Below are 24,981 nucleotides of genomic sequence, written 5' to 3'. Positions count from 1 at the left end.
TGCCCTAGAGGCAATAATAAAGTTATTATTTATTTCCTTATATCATGATAAAAGTTTATTATTCATGCTAGAATTGTATTAACCGGAAACATAATACATGTGTGAATACATAGACAAACAGAGTGTCACTAGTATGCCTCTACTTGACTAGCTCGTTAATCAAAGATGGTTATGTTTCCTAACCATGGACAAAGAGTTGTTATTTGATTAATGGGATCACATCATTAGTTGAATGATCTGATTGACATGACCCATTCCATTAGCTTAGCACCCGATCGTTTAGTATGTTGCTATTGCTTTCTTCATGACTTATACATGTTCCTATGAGTATGAGATTATGCAACTCCCGTTTGCCACAGGAACACTTTGTGTGCTACCAAACGTCACAACGTAACTGGGTGATTATAAAGGAGCTCTACAGGTGTCTCCAAAGGTACATGTTGGGTTGGCGTATTTCGAGATTAGGATTTGTCACTCCGATTGTCGGAGAGGTATCTCTGGGCCCTCTCGGTAATGTACATCACTTAAGCCTTGCAAGCATTGCAACTAATGAGTTAGTTGCGGGATGATGTATTACAGAACGAGTAAAGAGACTTGCCGGTAACGAGATTGAACTAGGTATAGGATACCGACGATCGAATCTCGGGCAAGTAACATACCGATGACAAAGGGAACAACGTATGTTGTTATGCGGTCTGGCCGATAAAGTATCTTCGTAGAATATGTAGGAGCCAATATGAGCATCCAGGTTCCGCTGTTGGTTATTGACCGGAGACGTGTCTCGGTCATGTCTACATTGTTCTCGAACCCGTAGGGTCCGCACGCTTAAGGTTACGATGACAGTTATATTATGAGTTTATGCATTTTGATGTACCGAAGGTTGTTTGGAGTCCCGGATGTGATCATGGACATGACGAGGAGTCTCGAAATGGTTGATACATAAAGATTGATATATTGGACGGCTATATTCAGACACCGGAAGTGTTCCGGGTGATTTTAGAGAAAACCGGAGAGCCGGAGGGTTACCGGAACCCCCCCCCCCCGGGAGAAGTAATGGGCCATATGGGCCTTAGTGGAGAGAGAGAGGGGCAGCCAAAGGTGGGCCGCGCGCCTCCTCCCCCTTGGTCCGAATTGGACTAGGAGAGGGGGGGCGGCGCCCCCCTTTCCTTCTCCCTCCCCACTTCTTTCCCCCTCCTAGTAGGAGTCCTACTCCTACTAGGAGGAGGACTCCTCCTTGGCGCGCCATAGGGCCGGTCGGCCTCCTCCCCTTGCTCCTTTATATACGGGGGCAGGGGGCACCCCTAGACACACAAGTTGATCCACGTGATCATATTCTTAGCCGTGTGCAGTGCCCCCTTCCACCATAGTCCTCGATAATATTGTAGCGGTGCTTAGGCGAAGCCCTGCGACGGTAGTACATCAAGATCGTCACCACGCCGTCGTGCTGATGGAACTCTTCCCCGACACTTTGCTGGATCTGAGTCCGGGGATCGTCATCGAGCTGAACGTGTGCTAGAACTCGGAGGTGCCGTAGTTTCGGTGCTTGATCAGTCGGGTCGTGAAGATGTACGACTACATCAACCAAGTTAACGCTTCCGTTGTCGATATACAAGGGTACGTAGATCACACTCTCCCCTCTCGTTGCTATGCATCACCATGATCTTGCGTGTGCGTAGGAATTTTTTTGAAATTACTACGTTCCCCAACAGTGGTATCAGAGCCAGGTTTTATATGTTGATGTTATATGCACGAGTAGAACACAAGTGAGTTGTGGGCGATATAAGTCATACTGCTTACCAGCATGTCATACTTTGGTTCGGCGGTATTGTTGGATGAAGCGGCCCGGACCGACATTACGCGTACGCTTACGCGAGACCGGTTCTCCCGACGTGCTTTGCACATAGGTGGCTTGCGGGTGACAGTTTCTCCAACTTTAGTTGAACCGAGTGTGGCTACGCCCGGTCCTTGCGAAGGTTAAAACAGCACCAACTTGACAAACTATCGTTGTGGTTTTGATGCGTAGGTAAGATTGGTTCTTGCTTAAGCCCGTAGCAGCCACGTAAAACTTGCAACAACAAAGTAGAGGACGTCTAACTTGTTTTTGCAGGGCATGTTGTGATGTGATATGGTCAAGACATGATGCTAAATTTTATTGTATGAGATGATCATGTTTTGTAACCGAGTTATCGGCAACTGGCAGGAGCCATATGGTTGTCGCTTTATTGTATGCAATGCAATCGCGCTGTAATGCTTTACTTTATCACTAAGCGGTAGCGATAGTCGTGGAAGCATAAGATTGGCGAGACGACAACGATGCTACGATGGAGATCAAGGTGTCGCGCCGGTGACGATGGTGATCATGACGGTGCTTCGGAGATGGAGATCACAAGCACAAGATGATGATGGCCATATCATATCACTTATATTGATTGCATGTGATGTTTATCTTTTATGCATCTTATCTTGCTTTGATTGACGGTAGCATTATAAGATGATCTCTCACTAATTATCAAGAAGTGTTCTCCCTGAGTATGCACCGTTGCGAAAGTTCTTCGTGCTGAGACACCACGTGATGATCGGGTGTGATAGGCTCTACGTTCAAATACAAAGGGTGCAAAACAGTTGCACACGCGGAATACTCAGGTTATACTTGACGAGCCAAGCATATACAGATATGGCCTCGGAACACGGAGACCGAAAGGTCGAGCGTGAATCATATAGTAGATATGATCAACATAGTGATGTTCACCAATGAAACTACTCCATCTCACGTGATGATCGGACATGGTTTAGTTGATTTGGATCACGTAATCACTTAGAGGATTAGAGGGATGTCTATCTAAGTGGGAGTTCTTTAAGTAATATGATTAATTGAACCTAAATTTATCATGAACTTAGTACCTGATAGTATCTTGCTTGTTTATGTATGATTGTAGATAAATGGCCCGTGTTGTTGTTCCGTTGAATTTTAATGCGTTCCTTGAGAAAGCAAAGTTGAAAGATGATGGTAGCAATTACACGGACTGGGTCCGTAACTTGAGGATTATCCTCATTGCTGCACAGAAGAATTACGTCCTGGAAGCACCGCTGGGTGCCAGGCCTGCTGCTGGAGCAACACCAGATGTTTGAACGTCTGGCAGAGCAAAGCTGATGACTACTCGATAGTTCAGTGTGCCATGCTTTACGGCTTAGAACCGGGACTTCAACGATGTTTTGAACGTCATGGAGCATATGAGATGTTCCAGGAGTTGAAGTTAATATTTCAAGCAAATGCCCGGATTGAGAGATATGAAGTCTCCAATAAGTTCTATAGCTGCAAGATGGAGGAGAACAGTTCTGTCAGTGAGCATATACTCAAAATGTCTGGGTATAATAATCACTTGATTCAAATGGGAGTTAATCTTCCAGATGATTGCGTCATTGACAGAATTCTCCAATCACTGCCACCAAGCTACAAGAGCTTCGTGATGAACTATAATATGCAAGGGATGAATAAGACTATTCCCGAGCTCTTCGCAATGCTGAAAGCTGCGGAGGTAGAAATCAAAAAGGAGCATCAAGTGTTGATGGTCAACAAGACCACTAGTTTCAAGAAAAAGGGCAAAGGGAAGAAGAAGGGGAACTTCAAGAAGAACAGCAAGCAAGTTGCTGCTCAAGAGAAGAAACCCAAGTCTGGACCTAAGCCTGAAACTGAGTGCTTCTACTGCAAGCAGACTGGTCACTGGAAGCGGAACTGCCCCAAGTATTTGGCGGATAAGAAGGATGGCAAGGTGAACAAAGGTATATGTGATATACATGTTATTGATGTGTACCTTACTAATGCTCGCAGTAGCACCTGGGTATTTGATACTGGTTCTGTTGCTAATATTTGCAACTCGAAACAGGGACTACGAATTAAGCGAAGATTGGCTAAGGACGAGGTGACGATGCGCGTGGGAAACGGTTCCAAAGTCGATGTGATCGCGGTCGGCACGCTACCTCTACATCTACCTTCGGGATTAATATTAGACCTAAATAATTGTTATTTGGTGCCAGCGTTAAGCATGAACATTATATCTGGATCTTGTTTGATGCGAGACGGTTATTCATTTAAATCAGAGAATAATGGTTGTTCTATTTATATGAGTAATATCTTTTATGGTCATGCACCCTTGAAGAGTGGTCTATTCTTATTGAGTCTCGATAGTAGTAACACACATATTCATAATGTTGAAGCCAAAAGATGCAGAGTTGATAATGATAGTGCAACTTATTTGTGGCACTGCCGTTTAGGTCATATCGGTGTAAAGCGCATGAAGAAACTCCATACTGATGGACTTTTGGAACCACTTGATTATGAATCACTTGGTACTTGCGAACCGTGCCTCATGGGCAAGATAACTAAAACGCCGTTCTCCGGTTCTATGGAGAGAGCAACAGATTTGTTGGAAATCATACATACAAATGTATGTGGTCCGATGAATATTGAGGCTCGTGGCAGATATCGTTATTTTCTCACCTTCACAGATGACTTAAGCAGATATGGGTATATCTACTTAATGAAACATAAGTCTGAAATGTTTGAAAAGTTCAAAGAATTTCAAAGTGAAGTTGAAAATCATCGTAACAAGAAAATAAAGTTTCTACGATCTGATCGTGGAGGAGAATATTTGAGTTACGAGTTTGGTGTACATTTGAAACAGTGCAGAATAGTTTCGCAACTCACGCCACCCGGAACACCACAGCGTAATGGTGTATCCGAACGTCGTAATCGTACTTTACTAGATATGGTGCGATCTATGATGTCTCTTACTGATTTACCGCTATCATTTTGGGGTTATGCTTTGGAGACGGCCGCATTCACGTTAAATAGGGCACCATCAAAATCCGTTGAGACGGCGCCTTATGAACTATGGTTTGGCAAGAAACCAAAGTTGTCGTTTCTGAAAGTTTGGGGCTGCGATGCTTATGTGAAAAAGCTTCAACCTGATAAGCTCGAACCCAAATCGGAGAAATGTGTCTTCATAGGATATCCAAAGGAGACTATTGGATACACCTTCTATCACAGATCCGAAGGCAAGACTTTTGTTGCTAAGTTCGGAAACTTTCTAGAGAAGGAGTTTCTCTCGAAAGAAGTGAGTGGGAGGAAAGTAGAACTTGACGAGGTAACTGTACCTGCTCCCTTATTGGAAAGTAGTGCATCACAGAAAACTGTTTCTGTGACACCTACACCAATTAGTGAGGAAGCTAATGATAATGATCATGAAACTTCAGAACAAGATACTACTGAACCTCGTAGATCAACCAGAGTGAGATCCGCGCCAGAGTGGTACGGTAATCCAGTTCTGGAAGTCATGCTACTAGATCATGATGAACCTACGAACTATGAAGAAGCGATGGTGAGCCCAGATTCCGCAAAATGGCTTGAAGCCATGAAATCTGAGATGGGATCCATGTATGAGAACAAAGTGTGGACTTTGGTTGACTTGCCCAATGATCGGCAAGCAATTGAGAATAAATGGATCTTCAAGAAGAAGACTGACGCCGACGGTAATATTACTGTCTACAAAGCTCGACTTGTCGCAAAAGGGTTTTCGGCAAGTTCAAGGGGTTGACTACGATGAGACCTTCTCACCCGTAGCGATGCTTAAGTCTGTCCGAATCATGTTAGCAATTGCCGCATTTTATGATTATGAAATTTGGCAGATGGATGTCAAAACTGCATTCCTGAATGGATTTCTGGAAGAAGAGTTGTATATGATGCAACCGGAAGGTTTTGTCGATCCAAAGGGAGCTAACAAAGTGTGCAAGCTCCAGCGATCCATTTATGGACTGGTGCAAGCCTCTCGGAGTTGGAATAAACGCTTTGATAGTGTGATCAAAGCATTTGGTTTTATACAGACTTTTGGAGAAGCCTGTATTTACAAGAAAGTGAGTGGGAGCTCTGTAGCATTTCTGATATTATATGTGGATGACATATTACTGATTGGAAATGATATAGAATTTCTGGATAGCATAAAGGGATACTTGAATAAGAGTTTTTCAATGAAAGACCTCGGTGAAGCTGCTTACATATTAGGCATAAAGATCTATAGAGATAGATCAAGACGTTTAATTGGACTTTCACAAAGCACATACCTTGACAAGATTTTGAAGAAGTTCAAAATGGATCAAGCAAAGAAAGGGTTCTTGCCTGTGTTACAAGGTGTGAAGTTGAGTCAGACTCAATGCCCGACCACTGCAGAAGATAGAGAGAAAATGAAAGATGTTCCCTATGCTTCAGCCATAGGCTCTATCATGTATGCAATGCTGTGTACCAGACCTGATGTGTGCCTTGCTATAAGTCTAGCAGGGAGGTACCAAAGTAATCCAGGAGTGGATCACTGGACAGCGGTCAAGAACATCCTGAAGTACCTGAAAAGGACTAAGGATATGTTTCTCGTATATGGAGGTGACAAAGAGCTCATCGTAAACGGTTACGTTGATGCAAGCTTTGACACTGATCCGGACGATTCTAAATCGCAAACCGGATACGTGTTTACATTAAACGGTGGAGCTGTCAGTTGGTGCAGTTCTAAACAGAGCGTCGTGGCGGGATCTACGTGTGAAGCGGAATACATAGCTGCTTCGGAAGCAGCGAATGAAGGAGTCTGGATGAAGGAGTTCATATCCGATCTAGGTGTCATACCTAGTGCATCGGGTCCAATGAAAATCTTTTGTGACAATACTGGTGCAATTGCCTTGGCGAAGGAATCCAGATTTCACAAGAGAACCAAGCACATCAAGAGACGCTTCAATTCCATCCGGGATCTAGTCCAGGTGGGAGACATAGAGATTTGCAAGATACATACGGATCTGAATGTTGCAGACCCGTTGACTAAGCCTCTTCCACGAGCAAAACATGATCAGCACCAAGGCTCCATGGGTGTTAGAATCATTACTGTGTAATCTAGATTATTGACTCTAGTGCAAGTGGGAGACTGAAGGAAATATGCCCTAGAGGCAATAATAAAGTTATTATTTATTTCCTTATATCATGATAAAAGTTTATTATTCATGCTAGAATTGTATTAACCGGAAACATAATACATGTGTGAATACATAGACAAACAGAGTGTCACTAGTATGCCTCTACTTGACTAGCTCGTTAATCAAAGATGGTTATGTTTCCTAACCATGGACAAAGAGTTGTTATTTGATTAACGGGATCACATCATTAGTTGAATGATCTGATTGACATGACCCATTCCATTAGCTTAGCACCCGATCGTTTAGTATGTTGCTATTGCTTTCTTCATGACTTATACATGTTCCTATGACTATGAGATTATGCAACTCCCGTTTGCCAGAGGAACACTTTGTGTGCTACCAAACGTCACAACGTAACTGGGTGATTATAAAGGAGCTCTACAGGTGTCTCCAAAGGTACATGTTGGGTTGGCGTATTTCGAGATTAGGATTTGTCACTCCGATTGTCGGAGAGGTATCTCTGGGCCCTCTCGGTAATGCACATCACTTAAGCCTTGCAAGCATTGCAACTAATGAGTTAGTTGCGGGATGATGTATTACAGAACGAGTAAAGAGACTTGCCGGTAACGAGATTGAACTAGGTATAGGATACCGACGATTGAATCTCGGACAAGTAACATACCGATGACAAAGGGAACAACGTATGTTGTTATGCGGTCTGACCGATAAAAGATCTTCGTAGAATATGTAGGAGCCAATATGAGCATCCAGGTTCCGCTATTGGTTATTGACCGGAGACGTGTCTCGGTCATGTCTACATTGTTCTCGAACCCATAGGGTCCGCACGCTTAAGGTTACGATGATAGTTATATTATGAGTTTATGCATTTTGATGTACCGAAGGTTGTTCGGAGTCCTGGATGTGATCACGGACATGACGAGGAGTCTCGAAATGGTCGAGACATAAGGATTGATATATTGGACGGCTATATTCAAACACCGGAAGTGTTCCGGGTGATTTCGGAGAAAACCGGAGAGCCGGAGGGTTACCGGAACCCCCCCGGGAGAAGTAATGGGCCATATGGGCCTTAGTGGAGAGAGAGAGGGGCAGCCAAAGGTGGGCCACGCGCCTCCTCCCCCCTGGTTCGAATTGGACTAGGAGAGGGGGGCGGCGCCCCCCTTTCCTTCTCCCTCCCCACTTCTTTCCCCCTCCTAGTAGGAGTCCTACTCCTACTAGGAGGAGGACTCCTCCTTGGCGCGCCATAGGGGCCGGCCGGCCTCCTCCCCTTGCTCCTTTATATACGGGGGCAGGGGGCACCCCTAGACACACAAGTTGATCCACGTGATCATATTCTTAGTCGTGTGCGGTGCCCCCTTCCACCATAGTCCTCGATAATATTGTAGCGATGCTTAGGCGAAGCCCTGCGACAGTAGTACATCAAGATCGTCACCACGCCGTCGTGCTGACGGAACTCTTCCTCGACACTTTGCTGGATCGGAGTCCGGGGATCGTCATTGAGCTGAACGTGTGCTAGAACTCGGAGGTGCCGTAGTTTCGGTGCTTGATCGGTCGGGCCGTGAAGACGTACGACTACATCAACCAAGTTAACGCTTCCGTTGTCGATCTACAAGGGTACATAGATCACACTCTCCCCTCTCGTTGATATGCATCACCATGATCTTGCGTGTGCGTAGGAAATTTTTTGAAATTACTATGTTCCCCAACAATTACAAGCCAGGGGCCTCGAGGGCTCGAATACAAGAGCTCGATCATAGACGAGTCAGCGGAAGCAACAATATCTAAGTACAGACATAAGTTAAACAAGTTTGCCTTAAGAAGGCTAGCACAAACTGGGATACAGATCGAAAGAGGCGCAGGCCTCCTGCGTGGGATCCTCCTAACTACTCCTGGTCGCCGTCAGCGGGCTGCACATAGTAGTAGGCACCTCCCGAGTAGTAGTAGTCGTCGTTGACGGTGGCGTCTGGCTCCTGGGCTCCAACATCTAGTTGCGACAACCAGGTAGAAGGGAAAGGGGGAAAAGAGGGAGAAAGCAACCATGAATACTCATCCAAAGTACTCGCAAGCAAGGAGCTACACTACATATGCATGAGTAAATGTGTAAAGGGCCATATTGGTGGACTGAACTGCAGAATGCCAGAATAAGAGGGGGATAGCTAATCTTGTCAAAGACTACGCTTCTGGCCACCTCCATCTTGCAGCATGTAGAAGAGAGTAGATGGTAAGTTCACCAAGTAACATCGCATAGCATAATCCTAACCGATGATCCTCCCCTCGCTGCCCTGTGAGAGAGCGATCACCGGTTGTATCTGGCACTTGAAAGGGTGTGTTTTATTAAGTATCCGATTCTAGTTGTCATAAGGTCAAGGTACAACTCCAAGTCGTCCTGTTACCGAAGATCACGGCTATTCGAATAGATTAACTTCCCTGTAGGGGTGCACCACATAACCCAACACGCTCGATCCCATTCGGCTGGACACACTTTCCTGGGTCATGCCCGGCCTTGGAAGATCAACACGTCGCAACCCTACCTAGGCACAACAAAGAGGTCAGCACGCCGGTCTAAACCCTATGGCGCAGGGGTCTGGGCCCATCGCCCATTGCACACCTGCATGTTGCGAGGGTGGCCGGAAGCAGAACTAGCCCCCTTAATACAATAGCAGGCTTACGTTCCAATCCAGCGCGCGCCGCTCAGTCGCTAACGTCACGAAGGCTTCGGCTGATACCACGACGTCGAGTGCCCATAACTGTCCCTACGTAGATGGTTAGTGCGTATAGGCTAGTAGCCAGACTCAGATCAAATACCAAGATCTCGTTAAGCGTGTTAAGTATCCACGAACGCCGAACAGGGCCAGGCCCACCTCTCTCCTAGGTGGTCTCAACCTGCCCTGTCGCTTCGCCACAAAGATCCACTCGCGGGTACTCCTACGAGCCGACCCGTCTTTTAGTCATCACATGTATCATGTATAAGGTATATAGTATATACCCGTGATCACCTCCCGAGTGATCACGGCCTGATAGTATAGCATGGCAGACGGACAAGAATGAAGGGCCACTGATGATAAACTAGCATCCTATACTAAGCATTAGGATTGCGGGTAAAGGTAACAACAGTAGTAGCAAGGACAGCCTATGCATCAGGATAGGATTAACGGAAAGCAATAACATGTTACACTACTCTAATGCAAGCAGTAGAGAGTAGAGTAGGCGATATCTGGTGATCAAGGGGGGGCTTGCCTGGTTGCTCTGGCAAGAGAGAGGGGTCGTCAACACCGTAGTTGTACTGGGTAGCAGCGGCGTCGGTCTCGTGTCTAGCGAGAGAAGAGGGGGGAGAAACAATAAATATAATGCAAACAAATGCATGACGATGCATGACATGGCAAAGCGTAAAGCTAGGTGTGCCCTAACGCTGTACGAGGTGGTACCGGTGAAGGGGGGAAACATCCGGGAAATTATCCCTGGTGTTTCACGTTTTCGGACACATGAACCGGTGGGGGAAAGTTGCGTGTTTGGTATGCTAGGGATGCGTGGCGGATGGACGGGTTGTGTATCCGGATTCATCTCGTTGTTCTGAGCAACTTTCATGTTGAAAATATTTTAATCCGAGTTACGGATTAAAAGATATGATTTTCTAAAGATTTTATTAATTTTCTAGAATTTAATTAATTATTTAAATTAATTCAAAATTTGGATTTATGACGTCAGCATGATGTCATGCTGACGTCAGCAGTCAACAGAGTTGACTGGTCAACCTGACTAGTGGGTCCCACTGGTCAGTGACACATTTTAATTAAACAATTTAATTAACCTAATTAGTATTAATTAGGGGGTGGGCCCCACTGTCATACTAAGTAATTAGCTAGTTAACTAACCAGGTTAATTAGATAACAATGTTTAATTAGTTTAATTATTTGATTAGTTTAATTAATCAAAATTAATTAAGTTAATTAATTCTTTAATTAATTAATTTTATTTTATTTTATTTTTATTTTCCTTTTCTTTTTTTTCTAAAAAAGATACGTTCTGGGGGGGCTTTGTCATTGGCCCAAGGGGCACTGGCCTAGTGGTCAGTGGCCCATTGGGGCTAGCGGGTGCGGGCATGCGGCGATGCGGGCATGCGGCGATGCGGGCACCCGCCTGAACGGGCGCGCCTGGGAGTCGCCACGGCGCCGGCGCCGGGCGCCGTGCTAGCCGGCAGGCGCGACGCTGTGCACGGGGGGCGGCGGCAGTCGGGGCGACGAAGGCGAGGGGCGCTGGCAGCGGAGGCAGCAGCAGTAGCCGGAGCAAGGAAGGTCCGGGCCGGCGTGGCATGCGCGTGTGTGCGCGACCGTGTGCGCAGGCGCGCGAGCAAGGCAGGGGGTCGCGGTGGCCGGCGGGGGCGCTCCGGCGAGCGTACGCAAGAAGCACCGGCGGCTGCAGTCGGGCTGAGCAGGGCAGCATCGGGGTTGGGCGGCAGAGCCACGGCGACGGCGAGCGCGGGGCGTGGCAGGGACGCGTGAGCATGGCGCGGGCAGGGCTAGCGCGGGGAGGCGCGGTGGCTGCGACGCACGGGCGTGCGCGCGGCCACGCGAGTGCGTGCACGGGCACGGGACAGCGCCGGCGCGCAGTGACCGGGAGAGGAAAAGAAGAAGCTCACGGGGTAGGGTAGGGTTCGGGGCAGCATTGCTCGGGGCGGAAGACGGGGACAGACGAGATGCAGGGGAGGCCGTCCGGCGAGGAGGTCTGTCGAGGAGGGTGGCGAGGCGGTGTTCCGGTCGACGGGATCCGGGGCCGACGGGGTCGGGCCTCTCCCCGATCCAGATCCAGAGCGAGGGGTGGGGGGAGAGCGAGTGGGGAGTGGGGGGGAGTGTCGGTCATGGGGGGATAATGGAGGCGGGGTGGGCCTCCTGGTGGCCTGGGTGTGCGGCCGAATGGGCCGGCCTGCTGGGCCGAGGCCCAGGGGGCAGGGGGTTTCTCTTTCTTCTTTTTTATTTGTTTTCTGTTTTGTATTTTCTTTACTTTTACTTATTTACTTTTCTGTTTTATTCCATTTTAAATCATTTAGGCATTTTCTAAAAATATGTTTGATGCACTATAATTACCCTCGTAATAATCGGCAACCACCGAACATTTTTGTTTCAACTTTTAAAAACTTTTATAATTTAACTTTATTTTAAATTTTGAATTTGAATTTTGGACTGATTTTGATCTAACGATTGATTAGCAACAGTAACGTAGGTAACGTGGCACCATTAGCATGGGATTACTATAGCTTAATTACCCAGGCGTTACAATAAAGGCCTTACCCGCCGCGCTTTTCCTGGCCTCCCGGATTTCCTAGAGGGCGCCCTGGGCTTCAATCCGGGCATCGTGTGCGCTCTGGCGGGCCTTGGCAAGTTCGGAATCTTGATCCGCGACATGGCGCTCCAAGGACTCGTATTTCTTCATGGCGTCCTGGAGCTCCTGCTGGACCTCACCGACCCTGGCCTCATGCTTTTCACGGGCGGCTTGTTCCTTTGCCGCTCTCTCCTGGGCTTCGGCCAGTGCCTTCTTGAGGGCCTCCACCTCGGTCGCCGCCCCTAATAAATATCATGGCACTATGTCAGTATAAAAACATTCATCCTTTCCGGATATACACAAGGTCATTGCATACCTTGCTTATCTTCCAGCTGCTTTTTCACACGGCCGAGCTCTTCCTCGGCCCGCTCCAGACTCTGCTTTAGTCCGGAGACCTCGGTAGCATGAGAGGTTGCAGCCAGCAACGATGCCTGCTTATTCACATAAGACATTTTAGTTAGTCTCCTGCGAAAATCACTTGATCCTCTATCCGGCTTTTCTTTCCGAACACCGGAGAGAATCTCAGGGGCTACTGTCTATACTATGACATTATTTTTATACAAATGCGTCTCTTACCTCAAAGCCTGTTAGAAGGCTTGTGCAGGCTTCGGTCAGTCTGCTCTTGGCGGACTGAACCCTCTCGACCACCGTACCCATGAGGGTACGGTGTTCCTCAACAATGGAAGCACTTCGCAGCGCTTCCAATAGAGTATCTGGTGCCTCTGGATGGACAAAGGTCACCGGTGGAATTGGCGCACCTCCTTCTTTCGAAGGAGGCTGCCTGCCGGATTCCGGAGCCGTATAGGTCTCCGATATCGTATTCGGCTGGGGGCCGAATTGGAGGTGGCCTCCATCGCCAGTCTCCATGGGGATATGCTCCCCCATGTGTTCGGCGGCCGAGGTGTTATCCTCTAGCACCACCGTGACGGCCTCCTGGGCCTCCCCCTGAGCCGGGAGTGTCCTTCGGGACAGCACTTCAGCGTCTTCCACAGTTTTGGGAGAGGAGGCCGCCGAAACGGACCGACTGTCCATTACCTTCGAATCCAACGAGTTTCCCGAAGATGAGGATCGCTCGAGTTTGAAACAAGCCGGACTGTAAGTGCATGATTCAACATGTTAAAACTATAAAGTAAAGGAGCTGGATATTTGTGTGCATCTTTGAGTACTTATGATTCGGCCAGGGGCTTATCCCTGGGGCGCCACTCGGAGTTGCTGTCAATGTCCCACGTGGGTCTGTCCGCGGCGGAGGCCTTCCCCTTCTTGGACACCTCTGCCTCCAGATGCGTGGAGGCCGCCCTTTTCTTCCTTGCCCCGTCAGGGGAGAATCGCTTTCCTCCTCTTCCTCGTTGTCGGTGGTGGGAGGGGAGTGGGTGTCGGCATCTTCGGACGTCGCGTCCGAAGTACCCTTATGGCGGAGACCACCCCTGGTCCCCTAGGCCTTCTTCTTGGCCTTCTCCTCCGGTGCTTGATAGGGCACCGGAACCAGCATCTTCGTCGGACGCGGGATAGTCGGTTCTTCAGGCAATGGAGCCGAACACTGAATCTGCTCTACCTTCTTCATCCAGCCCTAAAACAATAAATAGGGAAGCTTAGACATCTTCTTTGAGTATGCAAGTAAAGGGTACACCTTGAAATACGGAAAACTTACCGCACTAGCGGGATGGGCCAGGTCATGCCCGCGGTCCTCGGTCGTCGCCGGCCACGTCTCGTTGGCCTTGAAGAGCACCTTCCAGATGTCTTCGTGCGTAGTGCCGAAGAACTGCTGCAGGGTCTGGTGCTTGGCCGGATCGAACTCCCATAAGTGGCAAGTCCGGCTTTGGCACGGTAGGATCCAGCGAGCGAGCATCACCTGGATCACGTTGACAAGTTTGACGTTCTTGTCCACCATGCGCTTGATGTGCGTTTGAAGTGATGTCAGTTCATCTGATGCAGACTAGTCTAGGCCCTTCTCTAGCCAGGAGGTGAGCCGCATCGAGGCGCCGGACTGGAATTCGGGAGCCGCGGCCCAAGTGGCATCGCGAGGCTCTGTGACATAGAACCACTGCTATTGCCACCCCTTGACGGTCTCCACGAAGGTACCTTTTGGCCATGTGACATTGGGCAGCTTGCTCACCATGGCGCCTCCGCACTCTGCATGTTGGCCATCCACCACCTTCGGCTTCACGTTGAAGACCTTCAACCACAGTCCGAAGTGGGGAGGGATACGAAGGAAGGCCTCGCACACAACAATAAATGCCGAGATATTGAGGAAGGAGTTGGGGTCCAGATTGTGGAAATCTAGTCCGTAGTAGAACATGAGCGCGCAGACGAATGGATGGAGAGGAAATCCCAACCCGCGGACGAAGTGAGGGATGAACACAACCCTCTCATGGGGCTCTGGGGTGGGGACGATCTGTCCCTTGGCCAGAAGCCGATGGGTGATTTCTTGGGCTAGGTACCCGGCCTCCCGGAGCCTGGTGATGTCCTTCTCCTTGACGGAGGACACCATCCACTTGCCTTGCGCTTCAGATCTGGACATGGCTGGAGTGCTTCTTGGAGGCGGAAAGGATAGAAGTTTGGGCGTTGGAGCTCGAGAATGGATGGGCAGGGAGGAAGAGCGCGTGGGTGAAAGAGGTGAATCCTTATCCCTTTATAAAGGCAATGAATATCAAGTGCCTCCCCACTCGCCTTAAAACTCGCCTATTCCCCAAGGGTCATGCCGGCAGCGTGGTTGGGTTAACCACACCTGTATTGATGAGAATCCTGTAATAAGGGGACACGATCTCTGCTTTGACAAGACGTGCCGATAAAACCGCATCTTGAACAATGTAGCGGGAGGCTAAAAAACGGTTCGAAATAATGACCGGGCTATGACATGATGTCATGCTACAAAAGTTGTCAGTGGATCGGACTCATAAAATATTATACTCTTTGCGGATATATGTGGTGTTTGTTTTACAGAGCCGGACACGTTCTCTGTGTTCGAGAGCTGTTTTGGAGTATTCGGAGGAGGAACCCGCCTTGCAATGTCGAAGACAATCTGCGCGCCGGACACCTCGTCATCGAAGCCTGGTTCAGGGGATACTGAGGGAGTCCTGGATTAAGGGGTCCTCGGGCGTCCGACCTATGTAACATGGGCCGGACTAATGGGCCATGAAGATACAATATAGAAGACTTCCTCCCGTGTCCGGATAGGACTCTCCTTTGCGTGGAAGGCAAGCTAGGCGGCCGGATGTGCTATTTCCTTTCTATGTAACCGACTTTGTACGACCCTAGGCCCCTCCGGTGTCTATATAAACTGGAGGGTTTAGTCCATAGAGGCAATCACAATCTGACAGGCTAGACTTCTAGGGTTTAGCTATTACGATCTCGTGGTAGATCAATTCTTGTAACCCCCATACTCATCAATATCAATCAAGCAGGACGTAGGGTATTACCTCCATCAAGAGGGTCTGAACCTGGGTAAAACTTTGTGTCCCTTGTCTCCTGTTACCATCAACCTTAGACGCACAGTTCGGGACCCCCTACCCGAGATCCGCCGGTTTTGACACCGACAAGGGGGAAAGGAGAAAGAGAAGAGAGGGAGATGGAAAAGGGGGGCCGCGCCCCCACCCCTTGTCCAATTCAGGTTGGGCTTGGGGGGCGCGCGCCACTCCCTGTGGCTTCCTCCTCCTCTTCACTATGGCCCATTAGGCCCATTAACTTTCCCGAGGGGGGGCTTCGGTACTCCGAAAAATCCCCGAACCTCTTCGGAACCATTCCGGTGTCCGTATATAACCTTCCAATATATGAATATTTACCTCTCAACTATTTCGAGACTCCTCGTCATGTCCGTGATCTCATCCGGTAATTCGAACAAACTTTGGTCACCAAAACACATAACTCATAATACAATTGAACGTTAAGCGTGCGGACCCTACAAGTTCGAGAACTATATAGACATGACCGAGACACATCTCCGGTCAATAAAAAATAGCGGAACCTGGATGCTCATATTGGTTCCTACATATTCTACGAAGATCTTTATCGGTCAAACCGCATAACAACATACGCCATTCCCTTTGTCATCGGTATGTTACTTGCCCGAGATTCGATCGTCGGTGTCATCATACCTAGTTCAATCTCGTTGTCGGCAAGTCTCTTTACTCATTCTGTAATGCGTCATCCCGCAACTAACTCATTATTCACATTGCTTGCAAGGCTTATAGTGATGTGCATTACCGAGAGGGCCCAGAGATACCTCTCTGATACACGGAGTGACAAATCCTAATCTCGATCTATGCCAACCCAACAAACACCTTCGGAGATACCTGTAGAGCATCTTTATAATCACCCAGTTACGTCGTGATGTTTGATAGCACACAAGGTGTTCCTCTGGTATTCGGGAGTTGCATAATCTCATAGTCAGAGGAATATGTATAAGTCATGAACAAAGCAATAGCAATAAAACTAAATGATCATAATGCTAAGCTAACTGATAGGTCTTGTCCATCACATCATTCTCTAATGATGTGACCCCGTTCATCAAATGACAACACATGTCTATGGTTAGGAAACTTAACCATCTTTGATTAACGAGCTAGTCAAGTAGAGGCACACTAGGGACACTCTGTTTCTCTATGTATTCACACATGTACTAAGTTTTCGGTTAATACGATATAGCATGAATAATAAACATATAAGGAAATACAAATAGCAAATTTTATTATTTCCTCTAGGGCATATTTCCTTCACTACCTTTCCCTCTCGTGGGAGAAAGGAAAAGGGGAGGCGCCACCCTCCCCTGCCTTTCCCCACACTCCAAATAAGAAAAGGGGGCGCGGCTTGGGAGGGATCCCAAGTAGGATACCTCCTACTTGGGCGCCTCCTTTGGCTGCTCCTCCCTCCCTCCCACCTACATATATGTGGGAGGGGGCGCCTAGGACACACCAAATCAATTGTTAGCCGTGTGCGGCACCCCCTCCACCGTTTACACCCCCGGTCATATTTTTGTAGTGCTTCGGTGAAGCCCTGCGGAGATTACTTCACCATCACCGTCACCACGCCATCGTGCTGACGGAACTCATCTACTACCTTGATGTCTTGCTGGATCAAGAAGGCGAGGGACGTCACCGAGCTGAACGTGTGCAGAACACGGAGGTGCCATACGTTCGGTACTAGATCGGTTGGATCGCAAAGAAAGCTCAACTACATCAACCCCGTTGTGAAACGCTTCCGCTTACGGTTAACGAGGGTACGTGGACACACTCTTCCCCTCATTGTTATGCATCTCCATGGATAGATCATTGCATGTGCGTAGAATTTTTTTGTTTTTCCATGAAACGATTCCCAAAACAATCTTGCGGTGTCCTCACCCAGTGACAAAAGGGGTAGCGAGGCAGGTATTGTATTGTTGCCATTAAGGATAAAAAGATGGGGTTTATATCATATTGCTTGAGTTTATCCCTCTACATCATGTCATCTTGCTTAAGGCGTTACTCTATTCTTATGAACTTAATACTCTAGATGCAAGTAGGAGTCGGTCGATGTGTGGAGTAATTGTAGTAGATGCAGGCGGGAGCAGGTCTACATGTCACTGACGTGATGCCTATATTCATGATCATTGCCTTAGATATCGTCATTCCTTTGCGCTTTTCTATCAATTGCTCAATAGTAATTTGTTTGCCCACCGTATACTTTCTTCAAGAGAGAAGCCTCTAGTGAAACCTATGGCCCCCGGGTCTATTATCAATCATATATTTTCATATCTATAAAACCAAAAACCAAAAAATGCATTGCTGCAATTTATTTGTGTTTACTTTATTTTGCCTTTTACTTATCTTTTATATCTATCTCTATTAGATCTCACTCTTGCAAGTGATCGTGAAGGGATTGACAACCCCTTCTTCGCGTTGAGTGCAAGTGTTTGTTAGTTTGTGCAAGTGCATATATTGGGGACTTGCTTGTGCCTCCTACTGGATTGGTATCTTGATTCTTAACTGTGGGAACTACTTATCTCTACTTTGCAGCATCACCCTTTCCTCTTCAAGGGAAAAATCAATGCAAGCTCAAGAAGTAGCGTGCCTATGTACATGATCATTGCCTTGGATATCGTCATAATTATTTGCTCTTCTATAAATTGCCCAACAGTAATTTGTTTACCCACCATATGCTATTTTCTCGAGAGAAGCCTCTAGTGAAATCTACGGCCGCTGGGTCTATTTCCTATCATCTTATTTTCAGATCTGTTCATCCAAAAATCCAAAATAACCTTGCTGCACTTTTTCTTTACTTATTTTATTTTGTATTTTTGCTATATCTATTCCACTCTCATACAATTTAATCTATCTCAATACCGAGGAGGGATTGACAACCCCTCTTACATGTTGGGTTGCAAGTTTTTATGGTTTGTGTGTAGGTGATGTTTACATAGTGCTGCTTGGTTCTCCTAATGGATTGATAACCTTGGTTTCATAATTGAGGGAAATACTTACCCTTGTTGTGCTACATCATCCCCTCCTCTCCAGGGAATTATCAATGCAGATACAAGCAATCACTTGGTCACCAATGCTCAGAGTGCGTTTGTTAAGAAACGAAGCATCAATGACAACTACATGTACGTGTGCAATCTTGTTAAATGCCTCAACAAGAGCAAGACACCTTCACTCCCATTGAAACTTGATATCTGCAAAACTTTCGACTCTGTGCGCTAGGACATTTTGGACCTCCTACAGCGGAGACGGTTTCCGAGCATCTTCCGGGACCAGATTACAGCGCTCCTTCGCACATCCTTCTCTCGTGTCCTCGTAAATGGGGTGTCGGGTCCTCCAATTTCGCATGGACAAGGTTTCCGCTAGGGTGACCCGCTCTCCCCACTATTATTTTCTATTGCCATCGACCCGCTGCAGCAAGTTCTGGATTTGGCCACCAGGCACAGATGCTACACAAGATTAGGGGACGCATGTCTACCTTCCGGACCTCGCTCTACACTGATGATGCGGCAGTTTTTGTCAAGCCTGTCAAGGAGGACGCGACCAACCTTGCTACCATTCTGAAAGGCTTCGGGGAGGTTACTGGCCTTTGCACCAATTTCTCGAAGATCTCCGTCGTCCCCGTTCGGTGCTAGAACCACAATCTTGGTGCCATCCTCCACGGGCTCCCTGCAAAGCGAGCCTCCTTCCCGCTAAAATATTTGGGGCTGCCCTTATCGATGTGGAAGCTCAGACACACCGACTTCCAATACCTGGAGGATCAAGTTGTGGGAAGACTTGTGCCATGGGAAGGGAGATATATTGCAACTCCGGGCCAAGTTGTTCTGGTTAAATCGAACCTGATAGTGTGTTTTCACTGCTACTACCCTACCCATCCCCCAGGGCACCCCGAACAACATCAACAAAATTGAGCGACCCTTCCTTTGTCAGATGGGCCTAGTGCAAAGTCAGTTGGGAGCGTGTCTGCAGACCCAAGGACCTTGGGGGACTTGGGGTGCTGCATTTAGAGAAATTCTGCTGAGTTCTCTGCTTGCGGTGGCTCTAAATCAAATGGACCGAGCCAACAAGGTTGTGGGTTGGCTTGGGTAATCCATGTGATGATGAGGACAAATACTTCTTCTACGTGTGCACGACCATCACCATTGGCAACGGTGCTCGTGCGCCCTTTTGGGAATCCCCGTGGCTAAATAGGTGCAAGCCCATGGACATCGCGCCCCTGAACTTTTAGGTATCATCGCGTAAATAGTGGAAAGTCAGGGAGGCTCTGCATAATGACGCATTGATTAGCAAAATCAACCTTGTGGTCGCGTCCTCTCTTGAACACCTGAGACAATTTCTGGCGCTATGGATTTCACTCCACGGTCTCCGCCCGACGAACATGCTAAGGATTCCATCTTGTGGAAGCATACAACCTTAGGAGAATACACTGCCTCTTCCGACTACAATGCGCAGTTTCTATCCATCATTTGTTTTGAAATGCGCAAGGTAGTTTGGAAGACCTGCCCACCGAATGTAAAATTCCTTGCATGGTTAGTAATTGAAAACAAGATTTGGATGGTTGGCCATTTGGCCCGGAGGGGGTCGATGGCCAAATTGTGGCCCTTGCCCTCTTTGTAGGAGGGAGCAGGAAACCGTCGAGCATCTTCTTTTCAACTATTGCTACACGTTGAGACTATGGGGATTGATGAAGGATTGGCTTCAACTCATCATCTTGAATGTTTTAGTTTGGGCAAACTGCAGGAGCATCAAAGATTGGTGGTTCGACATGGTCTTCACCCAAAGGATCCATGGAAGGACAATGCCTTCCCTCACTATGCTAGTATGCAAGACAATCTAGGATGAAAGGAACGCACGGGTTTTCCGAAGCAAGTACGCACCCCCAATCATCCTCCTTCGCACCATACGGGGGGGGGGCGGGGGGCGGGGGGACTTGGGCGGCCGCGGGTGCGAAATATTGGGGGCACATTCTGCAGGGAGAGTAAAGATGGTGTGTCATGCACCCCTGGTGGGGGGCTATTTTTCTTTCTTTGTCTTGAAACTTTGTCGGACTTCTTCCTCTCTTAATTAATGAAAAGGGGCAAATCTTTTGCCCCATGTTTCAAAAAAGGAAGTGGGACATCTCTTCAAAAAAAGAAGCTGGACACCATATGTGTCATTGGTAGAATGGTAACTAGGACATTTCTAACCGACCCCCTATAACCGGTTAGAGGAGTAGAAATTCGGGTTTACTCCTCTAAACAGCACCTAGCCGATCCTCAATCAACATCAGTGGAGTAAAAATTATACTCAGCCACGACGAATCTCCCTTATTTACTCCATTGTTCGGCGCCCGAGTAAAAGCCGCGTCTCTCCTTCGCTGCCTCCCCGCTCCCCTCCCCTGCCGCATCTGCGCCGACGCCGCCCCTCCCAACCCCCGCCAGCACCCGTCCGCCGCCACGGACGCTCTGTAGGCTCCCCCGCCACTTGGATTTATGCCTTCTCATCCCGTCGCCCGCGCAGAACCGGTGGATCAGCGGCTGCCGCCACCGCCGCCGGATTTGGCGCTTCCGGCCACCGGCGGCTGCGCCTTGCCATGGATTGACCAGGAACCGGATAGCGCAGCCCCGGCAACGCCTCCACGCCGCATGCGGGTATAGGCTACGCCTCAAGTCACTCAAATCTCTCCCGTGAGCGGTTCGCCGACAAAGACACGCCCAACCGTCATCCAGGCTCGGCGTTGGCCCATTGGCTCATTGGCTAACCATTGTCAGTCATAAAGTGCGATGACTGCCTGCGGCAGGTGGTGCATCGAGTTTCTACCATGCCGGAACATCCCGGATGGGTGTTCTTCAAGTGCAAAAAAGATGGGGTATGTGCTTGCTTTGATTCAGTTGTTCATCGGATTCGGCACAATTTCAGTAGCTCATTGTTTGCTCAAATTTGTGTGTACGATGGATACAAGTTTTGGTATTGGAAAGAAGAATACATCGATGTGTTGATAGCACGAAATTTGATAGATGCTCGTGCACTCATTGCTAGAATAGATACTAGAGATAAAATTATATGCGAAGCAACGTCTACTTCTTTAGAATTGAAGAAGAAGAAGAAGTGTGCAAGCTTGAGAAGCGGCAGATCAACAATGAAGACATAGAGAAGGTATTAATCCAATTAGTGGGGGAGTTATGGACGTTGGATATCTTTTAAAATGTCTAATTATGGTTTTTGTTTTCTTTGGTTTTGCTCTCGTAGCGAAGACTTGGTGAATTATGTACTTCAATGTACTCCCTCCATTACACAATGTAGTGCGTCCACGCTTGCCGAGATTTAAACTTGATCATAAATTTGACCGATGAGACCGATCGCGGCAGGAGCAAAAATTATACCACCGAACTCATATTTCGATACGAATTCAATGGTATAATTTTTACCCCCGCCGCAGTCGGTCTTGTTGGTCAAATTTATGGTCGAACTTAGATCTTGAAAAGCGTGGGCGCACTACGTTATGGAATGAAGGGAGTATCAAAATGTGGTTGAATGAAGTAAAATAACAAAGAAATATGTCGGTGGCCGAAAATGAAATGCATTTGAATTTCTTTTACTCCGTTATATAACAAGGAATCGGTTAGGTCCAACCAAAAATTAATGATGTAAGTTTTACTTCACTAGACACTCCATTACCTATTAGGAATTGGTTAGAAATGTCCTTACTAGATGAAGTTCCGAACTATTAGTTCGGATCAGATTATCCAACATTCAACAAACGACTGTTTCTGCGGATAGAGAGCCGAGAGAGGCCAGGTGTCTCAAGTGGCCCCTACCGTTCGCGTTTGATCCGTGCCATATCGCCATGCATGCGCCCGCTCGAGCGCAAAAGCCGAGGCCGCGCACCACCGACCCCCACGGAGACCCGCTCTCGATCAGCTCGATCGGCGCCATTATCTTAACTGCCATCTCGCGATTACGGATATATAGCCGGCGGCCGGCCACCGCTGCCGCACGTACGTACGTCGCGTACGCTGCCGTCCACCACCACCACTGTACTTCCCCTTGCGCGCGACGACCGTTCGTCCGTCCACTCGGCCATGGCGCCCCCACCGCTCCACCTCCCGCCCTACTTAGCCCCCACCTGGCCCTCCGGGCGCCCCCGTCCCGCGCCATCATTGAGATCACCGTCCTCGCTCCACCCCTTCTCCGACCTCCTCACCGAGGCGCTCGGGGCCGAGAGCTTAGACCCCGACGACGTCGCCATGGACGACGACGCCGCGGTCGAAGGCTGGGCCCAGTCTTGCAAGAGGCAGCAACACCACCTCCAGGAAGTCGACGACGAAGCCGACCAAGGGTTCGTGATGCCGAGGCGGACGAGGAGCGGGAGGGCGTTCCCGCCGCCGATATCGGTGATCGGCAAGGGCGGGCGGCCGTGGCTGACCCTCCGGGCGCACCGGGAGGACGGCCGGCTCGTGCTGCGGGAGATGCGGCTGCCATCGCAGGAGCTGCTCCAGTCATGCAAGGAGGACGGGAGGTTCAAGCTGTTCATGCACCCGGAGGCCGGTGGCCGATGCGTCGCCGGCGCCGCGGGATCACGCGCCACGACGGCCGTGGCGCAGGACTAGGAAATCAAGCGCACTTTGAGGAGCCGATCGACCAGATTGATCTGTAAATTAGTGCCTCTGTGACATCATTCGAGTTCTTCCTCTCCTTCCGTTAACGTTGGTCGTGATAAATCTTGCCTTTCCCGTACTGGAACAATCGCAGCAAATCATCTCTCACGCGTTCAATCTGATCTGTTTCGTTCCATGAGAAATTGAGAACTGAGATACTGCATAGAGACAGTTCAATAACTGAAACACAACAAACACCAATCACATAAACAAACCATACAAAAATACCATTTTCAGTATTACACTCAAAATCATAACGTAACTCAACTAGTAGTTTTTATCCCAAAAGATTCTAATTTCAACTCTTACAGTCAATGGGTCCACTCTTGCTATCACAGTGGCTACCCCCACGTCGCCCTCCCGCTAGGGCGGCTCGGGTGGAAACCCTAGCCCCCGCCGCCGGGCACGTCCATCCTCCCCCTCCCCTTCGCCGCTGCTAGAGGAGGTCGTCGGGCGTAGCCCCAGGCGGCTGATGGCGGCGGCGGAGGCTCTCTTCTCTTCCTTCCCGCGCCAGATCGGTGAGGCGGGTCACCCATGGCGTCGGGACGCTTTCCCCCGATCTGTGTCGCGGCGGCGCGGCGGCTTAGGCGACGGCGCAAGGCGGCGGCGTGGTGCTAGGCGGGGGCGGCGCAGCTACTAGGCTCCAAGGAAGATCTGGTGGCGCCGGCTGTTCCATGGGCTCGCGGGGTCATGGCGGCCTTGGTCGCGGTGGCCGGCGGCTCGGCCTGTCGGCGGCGGCTGGATCCCGGGGCGGCGGCCCTGGAAGGTGGCGGCGGGTGAAGCTCGGGCTTCCCGCGGCGGCATGGCGTGGCATTGCCCCTATCCAAGGCGAATCTGCATCGCCGATCTCGTGGTTTTGCTGCGAATTGATTCAGATCAGAGACGGTGATGAGTGTGCGGGATCCATCTCGGCGGCTCTCGCGGTTTGGCGAGGTGGGATGGGGGCCCTCCTCCCAGGCTCCAGTGGTGGCGCATTCAGGCAGTGACCGGTGTGTCAGGGCTCCTACGGTGACACTGCCGTTGCGGTTGGTCGCCGGATCTAGGCAGCTAGATCTGGGGCTTTGAAGGCGGTCGAGACAATGCACAGGTTGTCGGGTAGATTTCTTGGGACGGATCCAGGTGAAAACTTGGTCTTCGGTCGTTGGTCGGAGCCAGTGATGACGATGCCTTTATCATCGTTTCCTTCATGAAGGCATCATCGAGGTGAAGCTCCCAACCCCACCCAATACCTCTGGGGGAAACCCTAGATCAGCTGATCGGATGACGACGACATTCATGTGTCATTACCCCCTTGGGGGCGGCATTCTTGGAGTTGCATTCGGGCTCGAGGGACCAGCGGATGGCTTCTTCGGTGGAGCGGTGTTTATTTCTACATATTCATGGTGGCGATTCTCAGTGGCATAGAGCGGTGAAGGCTTGGCGTCAGATGTGTGGCGATGGATACGCGCAGGAGGTCGACATTGTCTGGCGTCGTGGTGGCGTCGATGGCAGACATGCCTGACAATGTCGATACGTCAGTACATGCTTTGAGGATGGATCGAGGGAAGACGAAGGTGACGGTCCTTTGCAGCGTGTGCGTGTGGTACTTACTGAGAGTGCGCCGGACTGGAGTG

The 24,981-nt window shown here is 49.1% G+C and overlaps 1 protein-coding gene across 1 annotated transcript; it reads left to right on the top strand.

Moving 5' to 3' along the window:
* The first annotated feature begins 22,669 nt into the window (after positions 1–22,669).
* LOC123185466 (uncharacterized) lies at positions 22,670–23,485 on the top strand. The gene has a single exon (XM_044597347.1). It carries the CDS (start codon positions 22,793–22,795, stop codon positions 23,318–23,320), a length of 528 nt encoding a protein of 175 aa, XP_044453282.1. The 5' UTR covers positions 22,670–22,792; the 3' UTR covers positions 23,321–23,485.
* The last annotated feature ends 1,496 nt before the right edge of the window (positions 23,486–24,981 follow it).

The sequence above is a fragment of the Triticum aestivum genome, chromosome 2A (assembly GCF_018294505.1).
Source record: "Triticum aestivum cultivar Chinese Spring chromosome 2A, IWGSC CS RefSeq v2.1, whole genome shotgun sequence".
Classification (NCBI taxonomy): Eukaryota; Viridiplantae; Streptophyta; class Magnoliopsida; order Poales; family Poaceae; genus Triticum; species Triticum aestivum.
This window is presented reverse-complemented; position numbering and strand designations above follow the sequence as displayed.